Source organism: Parasteatoda tepidariorum, chromosome 7 (genome assembly GCF_982258835.1).
Source record: "Parasteatoda tepidariorum strain Cologne lab strain chromosome 7, Ptep-v5.0, whole genome shotgun sequence".
Classification (NCBI taxonomy): Eukaryota; Metazoa; Arthropoda; class Arachnida; order Araneae; family Theridiidae; genus Parasteatoda; species Parasteatoda tepidariorum.
The window spans coordinates 59722689-59736372 of NC_141761.1; the positions used below are offsets into that span (position 1 = coordinate 59722689).

The window sequence follows — 13684 nt, forward strand, 5'->3', positions numbered from 1 at the left end:
AGGGCAAAAAAAAAATTTTTTTTTTTGAAAAATTGAAGTAAATTGTAATTTTTGCACAATCAAAATGACCCCAGCCCTGATTTATGTTCACTTCTTTAATAGTTTTAAAATTTCAGCTTATTCAGATTTATGGTCATTTTATTTTATTCATAGATAACTAAATACTTGACTTCCAACTTTTGTCAGTTTTGAAAAGTTTGGATGTAACCTCAACTTCTCCAAAGAGAAAAAACTTAACATTTTATCATCGATCTATTTCCTATAAGCTATGCTAATTTGTTTGGCCTAAATAAAAGAAAGCAGATTTTTAATTAAAAGTTTGAGTTAAATGATTAGTTATAGAGTAATACTAATTTTAGTTTAAGTTATCTATGATAAAGTATCTACATTTTCCTGGTTGCTACAGTGACTACTGGCAGTCAATATTTTAGTAAAATTTAACATGTTACATCCCCTTTCATAACATGCTGGTCCTGGTTTATAGAAATTTTGAAGACCCATATCTACGGTTAACAAGTAAGATTACTTAAGCAATCTTTAGCCTGAAATTAAGTGTATAGACAGAGCTGTAATTTTAGAGTTGTAATAAAGTCACAATTACTTTTAGAAAAGTATATTGTTAGAATAAAGCTAAAATTACAAATTTATAATTTGGAAATATTTTTAAAATATTGTATATTTTAGATCTTAAAAATAATAACTTAAGAGTTAGAGTAATAATTTATGCATGTTAATCATGTTATTATCAATGATTTATAAAAAATTTTTTATCATTCACAGACAAAATGCTTTTCTAGAACTTATTATTATTGCTTTTAAAATAAATTAGAAAGTTTCAATATTACATAAAAATGAGGGATACTTTTAAGAAGAAAGTTAACACCAATCAGTATGAAAAATCAGCACAAATGAGCACCAAATTTTGATTTCAGAGTGCACTTTAGAGCTAAAATGTTATTGTGCACTAGAAATAAAAATATAAAAACTAGGAAAAAGCACCAAATTTTCTGAAACAGCAACTAAATATTAATGGTACAATACAAACATATTAGGAGCTAATTTTTGGATAAAAACAAGATTCACAAGAGAAAATTTAAATTAGTATTCACCATCTAATACTAACTACAGTAAAAATATCAAAATGAATTAAAATGGACAAAGAATAAAGTTAATTGACCGGTTAAAGTTACAGTTAGAGGTGAAGGACATAAATTGTACAAAAAAATTCAATTGTAAACTGATTTAAGCTCATAGTTATGAATTAGCAAAACATAATATTAATCATTCTATCAAAGGATAAATTGTTTTTAATCTTCTGCACTCAAAGACGTTGGGCAAATGTATTAGATATTTGCTCACATAAAATAAATAAAACCTGGCGTGCGTGGCAAAAAAAAGAGAAACTATTGTTCTTGAAATAAAGCTATTAGTGGGAACATGCCATTATGATAAAACATTAACTATTTCTTAGGAGAAAGGTGAACAAATAAAAACAATTTTTTCCACCAAAATACTTAAAAAAATCCTGTTCTGCAATAGAATTTAAAACAAACCAGTGTCTCAATTTTTATTTGCCACAAATTTACGAATTAAACTTTAAACATATCAAATTAATTTGCTTAATAAATAATTAAATACTTAAATATTGAATTAATTTCACTATTTTATTGATGAAACACTGTTATATCATTGCTCAGTCTACAAAATAAACTGTCACCCAGCATGTGCTATGATTATAGTTCCCAATTCATTGTTTTAGATTCATGGTTAGAATTAATGAAGTGTTATTGATATATTATTTTTTTTAGCAAAGGAAAATACAAATAAGCTGCCTTTATAAATTAAACACACTTGTTTTCATTAAGCTTAGGACATGAATTATCTGATTTTTTTTTTTGTTAAAAAATATATTCTTAAAAATCTTTAATGTAAATATAAAAACTCATAAATCACAACCACAAAGAATTAAATACCAAAAGAAACCAGGGTATTCAAGCAAACAAAATCTACAACATGAGCAAGCATTTGTAAATACTCCTTAAAAATAGCTTTTTAATTTATTTTTAAAAATATATAATCATTGTTTATACACACATGCGATATCTTAAATATTTTAGTACTTCTGCAGAAATATGATTAAAAGATCAAAAATCTAAAGATCTGAATTGCAACGTAAAAGCTTACGCCCCAAAAGCATAATTTCATAAGTGAATCTGCAGCATAGATTCAGAAATGCCTGCTACCTCAATACAATCAGCTAGAGAATATTAATGTAACAATTCAGCTTATTCAAACATAGTTGCATCTATACTTACAAATATAAGGCTTTTAAATGCTATACATATGAACTTTATGTTACTTAAATTTAAGTTGAATTTTACAGAATGACAGTGAAAAAATGGAATATATCTCTTTATGGTTAAGTCTGAAATCAGGAAAAAATTTATTTTTTTTTAACCTTTTGTTCAGAGGGCTGTTTTTACACTAAAAATTTTAATTTTATTAGAATTGAATCTAGAGATGCTTAGATCTCGGCAATTATTCCAAATTTATTTGTTTGGTTTCTAAAATATGCAGAGCTCGCTGCTGCGCTGGAGAATTTCTGCTATTAGGGCTGACGTTAAAAAATGTTCAGGTTTATAACAAAATTGATTCCAATTTTTTAAAAAGTTTTTAAGGATTTTATTAACAATGTTCGTATAATTGCACAATGTACCCCAACAATTGACATCAATATAATTTACCATTTTACTGGTATCAAGTATGCAGGATTTTATAATGAATGCACATTATTAAGTTTATGCAGTATAGAATGTACTATAGGTCTGGAAACATGTTCAAGAATAATTGGGTCCATTGATAAATGTTTTAAATGCAATATTCGCAATTTACTTTTCATAGAAAAAATCTACAACACATGTTTATGCTATAGGTTTTCAAAACATATCAGACAGTTCAAAGGACTTATGTTAAGATTTAAGGTATTTTTTTTTGTTTTTGCTTTCCTGTCTACAGCTTTTACTTAAATTTTGCTGGTTAAAATAATTCAGTTAACAATTTTAAAAGAATAAAACTGGTTTTGTAAATATTTCATGTTTGGGATGGATGATTTTGAAGGGTCTATAAAAAAATTTTTTATGATGTGTATGATTAAAAGCTTACAACAATTAAACTATAGTAAAAGTAGTTTTGGTATTTAATTGATATTTTGTCTTTTGAGCCATTAAGTAAGTTTTTGAAAAATAAGTATTGTATCATAGCAGGACTGTCAATATATTTTTTTAAATTTTGACTATGTTTTCATTGTTTGTGCAAGATTCATTTTTAAATAAATAAGTAATAGATTTACTGTTCATTTTCTTTTTTAAAAAAAAAAAATAAAATCAACATTATTAAATGCAGAATACGAGTAATTTACATTATTTGTAAGTCAAATTTTTACGATACAAACTATTTTAGTGAATGTTAAAAATCGTCATTGAGATACAATTATTGAAGCGATTTCTCCCATTTCTTGACATTTGATATTACGAGATTCGACTGTTGTAATTTATTATAGATGGTTTTTCATAGCACTCAACACATATATTTAAAAACAAATACACCTCATTAAAAAAAAAACTTTAGTTTTTTTTAAATGGGCGAAACTAGTTTACAATAATATGATAGTGAACAATGAAATTTATAACATTTTTATAAAGTAGAAAAATTACATGTAGGACACTCATGCATTGAATTTGTTAGAGAGCAAAAAAAAAAGTACTATAAACCCAATATTGATTTAATGTTACTGATTTACCAGATCCTGAGACAGTTTTAGAGTAAACAATTTAGCAAAAATGCTATACAACTTTTTGTAAGCACTTTTATGCACAGGTGCAACTACATCTCATCCCTAACAAAAATGTTAAACTATAATACACATACAACACCAATAAACTTATTTGTGACCTTAACAATAAATCATCCAAAACAGATCTTTAAAAGCAGTGCCATATACACAGTTATCAGGAAATGTTGGTTGTTTAATACATCCTGATTCAAAGGCAAGGAAACTAGAAAGAAGAAAATTTTAAGATTTAGTTTCTATTACTGACAATTATAGATGTGAACACACAATTTATAATTATTTCTCGCATAAAATGTAGCTTACTTCTAATAAACTATGCCATTAAAATATATACCTAAAATGTGTATAGTACATGAAGAGAAAAATAAGAACTTTTTCAGAAAAGAACTGTAGAAAAACACTTTCACTTTCAGGGACACAATAAATTAAGTTTTTATGCCAATTAATTATGTTACGAATAAAGTGTAAATAAAGTAATACGATTAAGCTTAGAAATACATATGTATAGATTTTTCGCATGTTTTGCACACTTTGTTTTCATAAATAAGCATAATAATGTTTTCTTAATAAATAGTCAGTAAATTATCATTTTACATTTTTCAATTACATTGTCAATAACTAAAAATTTAATTTTTAAATAAATCTAAAAGTAAATTTTCATCTTAAACAATTTGTGATTAAAAAAAAAAAAGATTTTTGACACTTTGAATTAATATTTTTACATTTAGTCATTTTCATGTTAATATTTCAGAGCTGCTTCAAAGTTGATTGAAATTAGTTATAAGCTTTCTAATTCCAGTAATTTAGTCTTTTGAAATTAAAATTTTGTTGGCATGAGACTGTACATTGCTTGTTTGTATAACACAGATTGCACACCCTATCTTAATTCACTTCATTTCTTAATAGGTATTTCCATTCCCTTTCTTATGTTCTTTTGCATTCTTTGAGCATACAGCATTAATTTTAAAAAAGCTTTTGTTACACCAAAATTTCAAAATGATTTGCATTTCTAAATAGAAAATTACATTACCCTAGCAAGAACAAAATAAAATTATATAACTAATCCTGGTTGGCAAAAAAGCCAAGTATTTCATTATAGAAATTTACACAACATTAGCAAGTGAGTGCAAAATATACACATAATACAAGAGCATTCGAAGTGTTCAATCGCTTTCTATTCATTATTTTAAGTTTCAAAAGTACAAAGGTCATAGAATTTAAAGCTAATTAGCGTAATTCACTTTAGTTTGATGATGCGAAATTTGCGTTTTGCTTTATTCTTATTCAAGACTTTCATTTATAATGTGTGTACCATTAATATTGATAATGTGTGGTTGGTGAAGTTTTTCCAAGTTAAAATAACGCTAAAAAATGCACCAGGACATGTAAAGAAATGAATTTTTAAAATTTTCAATAATGTTACATTAAATTAAAGTCTAAATGATTACTCTTTATTACTCTCCAACTAAAAGTCTGATTTAAATAGGAGAAAGAAATATGAATCGAACTAGAAGATACATAAGCAGAATATATAAAGTAGAATTAAGTTACAGAAATAAGCTTTCTAATTAAATTAGTAGCTGCAGTAAGTGTAGTCACATAAGTAAGGATGGAAAAAGGCCTAATTTTCCATATTTTAGTTAATTTCTACAAGTTTGATGCAAATGAAGAGTGATTGTTGAAAGGAAGGGAGCAAAAATTTATGTGAGCTCTTAACTTTAGTGAGTTTTAACTAAGTAAAGCTTAACTAGAAAGAAAGAAAGAGTTAGAGCAAACCTGATATTAATAAGAAGGCATGTAAGACAAGATATCAGTTAAATCATAATTATTCACTTGGTTCATTAAAGAGCGTGCCTGCCTTGTGAGTTCAATTTGATCAGGGGTTTTCCCAAATACTATGTTTTGCCAAAATGGGTTTTGCTAAAAGGAAATTATTGTGATTAAATAACAAAAAACCTTTCAATTAAAATTTGAGTTGGAAAAACTTCATCTAAAAACAAAATAATTTTCTTTGTTAGCATTATTACTATGAATTAGTAAAAAAAAAACTTATTACCTTAGTAAAATAACTATTTGTTTTTACTTACAAATTTATACACTAAATATTATTAAATGTATATACACTGAAATAAAAAGAGTAAAATAATTATATTCATTACCGAAAGATGTAAAACAAATAAACAAAAGCGCAAAGTATAGCAAATTTAAAATACTAAAAAAACACTATTTTAATGTTTTTATATTGATCAAATATTAAATTTAATAAAACAAAATAACTGACCAAAAAAAAATTGAATGAAAAAAAAATCAAAGTTAAGTTTTTATGTATTTGCTTGCAGTAATAAAAAGCTTTACTTTAATGATATATATCATTTTGAAACTTTAATTACAGCTTCTACGTTTTAAAAACGGTTTGAGTTATTTTATTTTATATTTTTGAAGGAAAAAAAAAATCAGTGAACAGTATACAAAAATATTCATTTAATTTATCATATAATTGCTTACATATTTAAAAAGTTAGACTAAAATTTTAATGTTAGTTCATAAAATGCATTTCATAAGAGTTTTTAACTTCATGAAGATATTCTAAACAAAGATTAGATGGCTATCAATTTGATGAGATTTAACTTAATCAGGAGCAATATTTTGTCAACATTATGCTACTTTGTTTTTAGTTAAAGGTATTGTTAGCCTATATAACTCACATTTGAGTGTAAGCTTTCGAAGACCAGCAGGTTTGGCTTAGAATGTACTTTGTTTCGGACTATTGTGGGTCTAAATTAATATTGACAATAATATTTTTCTCAAATTTAATATAAAACAATGAAATGAAACTTTAGTTTATTCTTTTATCTGATAAAAAACCAGTCTGAAAATCAAAGACTTCGACCATGTGGAAAACTTTCATTCACCAATTGCTATGATCATTTCAAAATATTAAAAGTAAACTTTATTTTTTACATTTTTCTTACATCTGATACACATGGTTCAAATTTCTGTCGTCATAATAAAAAAGGAAAAAAAGTTATTTAGCATTACTGTCAACAGAGCTAATTACACCGTATAAATCCTGATCTAACGTCATGGGAAGTGATACATTACTGAGTGAGTGAGAGCAAAGTGAAAAAGATATCAATACTTACTTTCTCTGGTGGAATGAAAGGCAAATTAGATGCTTGCATTTGAGAGTAGTAGAAAGGGCTGGACTCACTGTGGTATATATACTACAGGAAGAGAAATAACTATTGCAGATTAAATGTTATGGGAGGAATAAATTATTGAACAAAAATATTGCAGGATGGTAATACTTTCATAATTTATATTTGCTCTATTATTTCCTTAGGGCATAACATCTAGGTCTGGTAAAAAAAAAAGAAAAAAAAAAAAGCTGAAAATAAAAATCCAAAAATGCTTTTGCCCATAACACATTTTCAATAATTGAAATAATAACCAAAATTTGAGCAAGCAAAAAGTACATGTAGGAAGTATATATCCCCAGAATATTACCAATGTTTTAATAAAAGATATCAATGTACAGATTTCCTTGAAGTGCCTGAATAAAAATCTCGATCTGTGATTTTTAAATTAAAATCTTGAGATACCGATTACAATGTATAATTTTAAATCAAGTTAATATAATTTCAAATCGTCTTATTGGTATTAAATAATGCAAAAAACTAGTAATCTTTTTAAAGAATTTGAAAAAGCATTTTTTTAAAAATTAAATTGAAAAAAAAAGTAGAATACTGCTAAGAAGAAGAAAAACTCAATAAAGAAATAAAATGTATCTACTTTTAATCAAAAAAAAGGGAAGCAAATTAGTTAATAAACCAAAAACTTTTAACACTTGAAATAACACTCATAAAGGTTCAACCTTAAAACATTAATCTTATAAATTACATGTGAAATAACCAATAGATGAAAATGTAATAACCAATAAAAATTTTTTTACAATTTTAAGGATAAACTTAATAACTTTGAATTTAATTCTTTAATTTTCATAATTAATGTTTAAAGCATATAAATAAAATGCTATATTTAATGATAATAATAAAAACTAAACAGCTGTGTAATTATTTAGTTTTTTTTTATTATTATTAAACTATTCAATAATAATAAAACTAAATTATACAGCTACTATTTATTGAAAGGTAAGACATTATTAGGCAGACATCAAATAAGTGTTACTTACAGGTGAACCACCAGAGCTAGCAGTAACGGTGCTATCTGAACTTGATATATAATCATAATTTCCCTGATCAAGGTTTGGTGAACACCAGCTTTCATTTGAACATTTATGCAACTTTTCTGGACTTGAATTATAACTCTAAAAAGTAAAGATGCTTTTAAAAATTTGTTTATTTAAATTTAAAAATAAGTGTTATTAAAGAAAACATAATTAAGAAGTAAAATAACTCATACATTACTATAATTCATTAAACGCTAAAACTCTTCAATTTTATTTAGATTATATAATGCTAATTCCACTCTTTTATTCATAACATTATAGTACAAGAATTATTAATTATTCTATAACCAAGAAAAAAAATTTTTTTGTTGCATTTTTACACAATAGAGTCCATTGGTAATTAATAATATGGAAAGTGTCCTTTGTGTAAGTAGTGTAATATGGAAAGGGTCCATTAATAATATGGAAAGTGTATCGACAACAAATGAAGGAGATGATTATTAAAGAGCTCTCAGTTAAAAGGATAAATATTAATTTAAAAGAAATTTAACTAAATATTGGAAAATATAGAAATTGGACAGCCAAGAAAAGTCTTTTTATACATAAAATTAAAAATATTTTTAGACAATCAAGTACATGGGAACACTTACATTCATCACAGAATTACTAAGTTCATATTGACCATTTAAATCACACATCCTTTGTACTTGATTCAGTTCCATAAGATCTTTTAAATCTAGTACAACAGGAAGAATTTCATGCTATAGAGAAAGGAAAAAGAACATTAGATAAACTTTTTTTTTAAACACAAAGCTAGAACAGAAATTTTAAAATTTAAGAGATCAACAAATTGTCTAACTGACATTTGATACATAAACTTAAATTATTTATATGCAGTGGTGAACAAAATTTGTAAAATTCAGATTTGTAAAAATATTATTATATTATTTTTTCTACAATTAGGAAAAAGAATCTGAAATTTTTTAAATTCAATTATTGTTGGAGGTTTAGTTATTCTAAAAATTGAAAATGAAGTACATTAAAAGTAAATGTTTACTATTATTTTGTTAACAAAGCTGTCTTAAAATAGTGTTTAGCACAACAACATAGTTTAGTTACGTTACAGTTGAATTCATTTTATCATTAGTTAATAATGCATTTTGTTTTGTCCCTTGACAAACTCCATAGAACAATTACAGAATAAATATTTTTTGCTATTTCAAATTAAAAATAATTTTTTAAAGGTTATTACTCAACATTCTTTTGCATAGAAACAATGATATCTAATAATGAAATGAGAAAAAAATGGAAATACTAACATTTTGAAAGGCATCTTCCTTCACTAAATTTGAAAATGTCTTTTGAGTTGGCAAAGATGTTCTTGATTCATCAAGTGATACATCCTTAGATGGATGAAAGGGACTAGAAATAAAATATATTTAAATTATTAAAAAATAACAAAAAGCAAAAGGTTGTGAAAGATAAAACACAATCATTAACTAACCTTTCTATGTAATTTAGCATAGCCAAGTCTTCACTCGATAAACTCTGACAATCTATTTTGTTGTATGATTGTGAATCTTCAGTTAAACTTAATGAGTTTACCTACAAATGAATAAATCCATATCTTTATAAAAAAATTAATTCACAAATGAGACCACTAAAAAATCTAATCCTATTTACAGAAGACATTTATAGTAACATAGTATGTACAGTTTTGAAGAGACATAATGATAATTGCCTAAATGTTGAATATTTAGATTTTAAAATTGATATTGTTAATGAACAAATTAAAATTGGTGTTTATGATAAAAATAAAGCTTATAAGTTTAAGGTTATTTTTTTCTGTAATTTTGATACTAATTGGTGCAGAAAAATTTTCAAAAATTTAGTTTTTTCTCAATTGTCCAGAATTAACAAAATTTGCAATAATGTTGAGAGTCTTCAAGAGGCAACAAGTAAATTTTTAAAAAAATTTGGAAAATAATGGTTTTCCTTTTAATTTCTGTAATGAATTTAAAAAAATGATTAAATATTGTTAGTTTCGTTTTCTTTTAATAGGGCATGATCAAGCCTTAGCCGAGTTGCCCTGGTTAAGCATTTCTACTAATGATGGCAACTGCTTTCTCGCTCCTTTTTTTGCTTCCTTCTGTACATTAAATTAGAGAGCGTTGTTTTTTTCGTTAATTCCAATTTAGTTTAGGCTTTGTAATATGTTGTGTACTTGTTTTGTGATTTATCATTTTGAAGTAAGTTTTTGAACATTGTCTTTGTTTAGGTATTATATTTTCTTGTTTGGTTTTGTAATTTGCATTAAAATTTTCTCTTGACCTAGACTCTGGTAAAACCTTTGTGGTACAGAGAGAACAGCGTAGACATTTGTCGTGCTCTCTCGATAGAAAAGGTTGCACTTATGACTTTCGGGGCTGGTACCCCCTGACAACGTCAGCTTCGGCTGTTATATTTTTCATTTTTTTATTCTTCTGGTTCCATATAAGGCAACTTACAAGGAATAATTATAGAGTTTTTGACATGACATCACTTCAAGATTAATACTTTAAATCATAATAAAATCAATATTTTATATATTAATATCTGAAGATCAATATTATATGTTATATTTTATAACTATTCAGTTCATATTATAGGTAATGAGTTCTTAATTGTCAACAATCTAAATATTGATTTTAATTCCTTTTTGGCACAACTTCGGCAGATTTTTAAGAAAGCTCAAGTGGTCAGTAATAATTGTCTAAGCTCACCACGAGAAAATATTTTATGATTCTGAATACTTGCTAATACTTATATGTAGATAAGCATTTCCTGTAAATCAAGATTATAATATACTCCCAGATAAGTAAAGTAACTATAATTTAGAAAAAATATAAATGCTTGTTAAAATGAGTTAATAATTTTTTTCAATAAATCAATTTAAGTGTTTAATTATTAATAATTAATTTAGTTATTAGAATAAATTTTTAATACATGTTATTTCAGTATGTTATAATGGTTTTGGTATGTCTATATTCTAGATTTTTAGTTTTGCTAGTTCTAGTTTAGTAATATTTTTTAATTTTGACAAAATTGAAAAATAAATTTGGGAATAGGGTGGGTTTCGAAATTAGTGTTTTTCTAATTGCATGCTTCAGGGAAAGAAGAAGTTTATATAGGAGTAAATAAAAATCGATTTACACACAATGAACAAGATTTTTATTCGGTATATTTCTTATAAGATTATTGTTTTTGCCATTTTATTTTCAATAATTAATCACATTTACAGGTTAGGTAAATTGCAACTTTACGTGTTTTTATTTATTTACAATTATTTAATATTTATGATAATAGATTATGATTTTCTATATCAAAATTTTGAGTTTTTGACAGTAATTGTCAAAACAAAAAGGGGGTTTTAATGTCAAAATGATTAAAGAATATGTATGTCTTTAATAATAATGATTATTATTATAAATCTTTACAATAATAATCACTTGATATTTTATATGTGATTTTATTAATAATTATTTCATATTTATGATAGTTAACAATTATTTTTAACAATAAAATTTTCAGTTTTAGGTCTAAAAGGGTTTTTTTACAGGGTGGTTAACACAATGGGTAAAACTGTCAACTCTAAGTACAATATAAGAAAACCACTTAGATAGAGATAATGATTGAACGAATTTACATGTTTAATTTATATGACAAATATTTTAAGATGTTCTAAAGAATTTTTTAATATGTTTATCTTTCTGATTTCAATCATTTTTGAATTAAGTTGCAATTTTATGCTACCAACTCGCTTTCCTATGTGTCAATACATGTGTGTGTTTTTTTTTATCCACATGTATTATTCCTTCCAGCGAAATGACTTACTTTAAATATTCCTTTGTAATGTGTATTACTTCATTTTTAATTAAAAGTTATAATTACATACTTTTAAACTTCTCACATAGACTAAAAACTGCCTATTATTTATTGTAGGGACAGCAAAAAAAAATTTGCGACCACTATAAATGAATTATTATTTTTTAAGGTATTTACTATAAGCGTATGAAACAACATTAGTTACATAGCAGCAAAAATATAGAACAAAGTTATAATATGTTTCAATGCATATTCTCCAATAAAATGTCAAATCTAATACAGTTTTTATTTCACAAAGAACTTACCTGAGGAAATGATGCTTTTGAAATGGATTCACTCACATTAGACATCTCACTGATATTGGAGAAATAAGAGAGATTGTCGAAAGTTGCTTGATAGCCAGATGAGTTTCGGAATGTTTCAGAGTTCATAACATTCGGTGAGCTATCAATATTAGCCGACAACATAGAGTTCTGAATATTATTTACAGGGTTGTTAACATCTTGAGATATGATGGATTCAATATCCATCAGTACACCGGAATCTTGAAGAGCCATAAGATCTTCTGCAGTCTTTTTGTAGTCCAACTCATCAAACGACGAAAAAGTATCACTAATTGGCGTAGAAGTGAGACTCTTAGACAGTAACAATTGTTCAGACGGGGTAAAACAAATTCCCTTACACATGACATTTGAACAATCCGTTAATGGCTGGACACACAATTAAGGAAAAGAAAAATTTGGACTAACAATGACTTAGAAAAATCAATAGAAATGTTTAACTAAAAAGTGAAAACTTAATGTCTGTTGAGTAAATAATTAAGAAATTAAGCTCCAAAAAAAAAAAAAAAAAAAAAAAAAAAAAAAAAAAAAAAAAGTGCGTAGCCAAATTATTCAACAAAAAATAAGCACCGTTTAAGCACTTTTCAAGCACCCAAGAAATATTTTTAAGCACTTTAAAAAAATAAGTAGGCAGGGTTGGAAAGTTTTTGACTATTGACGGTTTTCTCTTGTTTTAACCGTCATATACATACATAAAAAAAAAAAACTTTTGGTATCGTTTTTGACAGTTGTAAAAAATCATGAAATTTTGAATCATGTAAAACGAATGGCGTTTTCATACGCTACGGATTGACAATAAGCCGAAATAGATTGGGGTTGAATTAATTGTGAAAATGTTGAATGTGTCTTTTTGCATAATTCATAGAGAAAATCAACATGGCCAAGGAAAAATCTCATTTTGAAAAAGGGAAAATTAAGCACTTTTTAAAAACACCCAATGAAAAAAGCACCTTTAAAGGCTTTTAAAAAACAAAAATCAAAATTAAGCACCTTTTAAAAGCGCTACGCACCATGGAAAAAAAAACAATTACAACAGTTAAAATTTTGTAAGAGACAGAGTCATATTTTATAACTAAAAATAAATGAATGAATAAAATGGCTGTATGAAGACTGTTATACGGCTTTAATAAACTAGCAATTAAACAAGTTATTTTCAACATTGTATATTAATTAATATACCAAAAGTTATTTATTTACAATTTGTTGCATAAAACATATAACCCCTCGAACAACTACAGAATTTCTGTTTCCTAGTGGTTACTTTCGTAGTAGAATTTACAGTCACTGGCAAATTCAAATTTGCCAGTGACTTCAAAGCAATCAGGCAGATATTATTGTTAAAATTAAGTTTCATTTAATGCATATTTAGCACAATTTGCAAACATTAAAAATGAAAAAGTAATACACAAAAACTTAATGTTTAAATTTAATTTCATACAA

The 13684-nt window shown here is 25.7% G+C and overlaps 1 protein-coding gene across 3 annotated transcripts in view; it reads right to left on the reverse strand.

Moving 5' to 3' along the window:
- Window positions 1–318: 318 nt before the first annotated feature.
- Window positions 319–13684, reverse strand: part of LOC107448794 (uncharacterized) — a 38320-nt gene continuing 24954 nt past the window's right edge. For all 3 annotated transcript variants that reach the window (XM_087167885.1, XM_071183399.2, XM_087167884.1), the window contains exons 11-17: window positions 12209–12613; window positions 9544–9644; window positions 9359–9461; window positions 8690–8800; window positions 8043–8177; window positions 6994–7074; window positions 319–4055 (exon numbers count right to left, since the gene is read on the reverse strand). In XM_087167885.1, the coding sequence (XP_087024011.1) occupies window positions 4041–4055; window positions 6994–7074; window positions 8043–8177; window positions 8690–8800; window positions 9359–9461; window positions 9544–9644; window positions 12209–12613 (951 nt within the window). In that variant the 3' untranslated portion in view covers window positions 319–4040. The remainder of the gene's footprint in view (window positions 4056–6993; window positions 7075–8042; window positions 8178–8689; window positions 8801–9358; window positions 9462–9543; window positions 9645–12208; window positions 12614–13684) is intronic.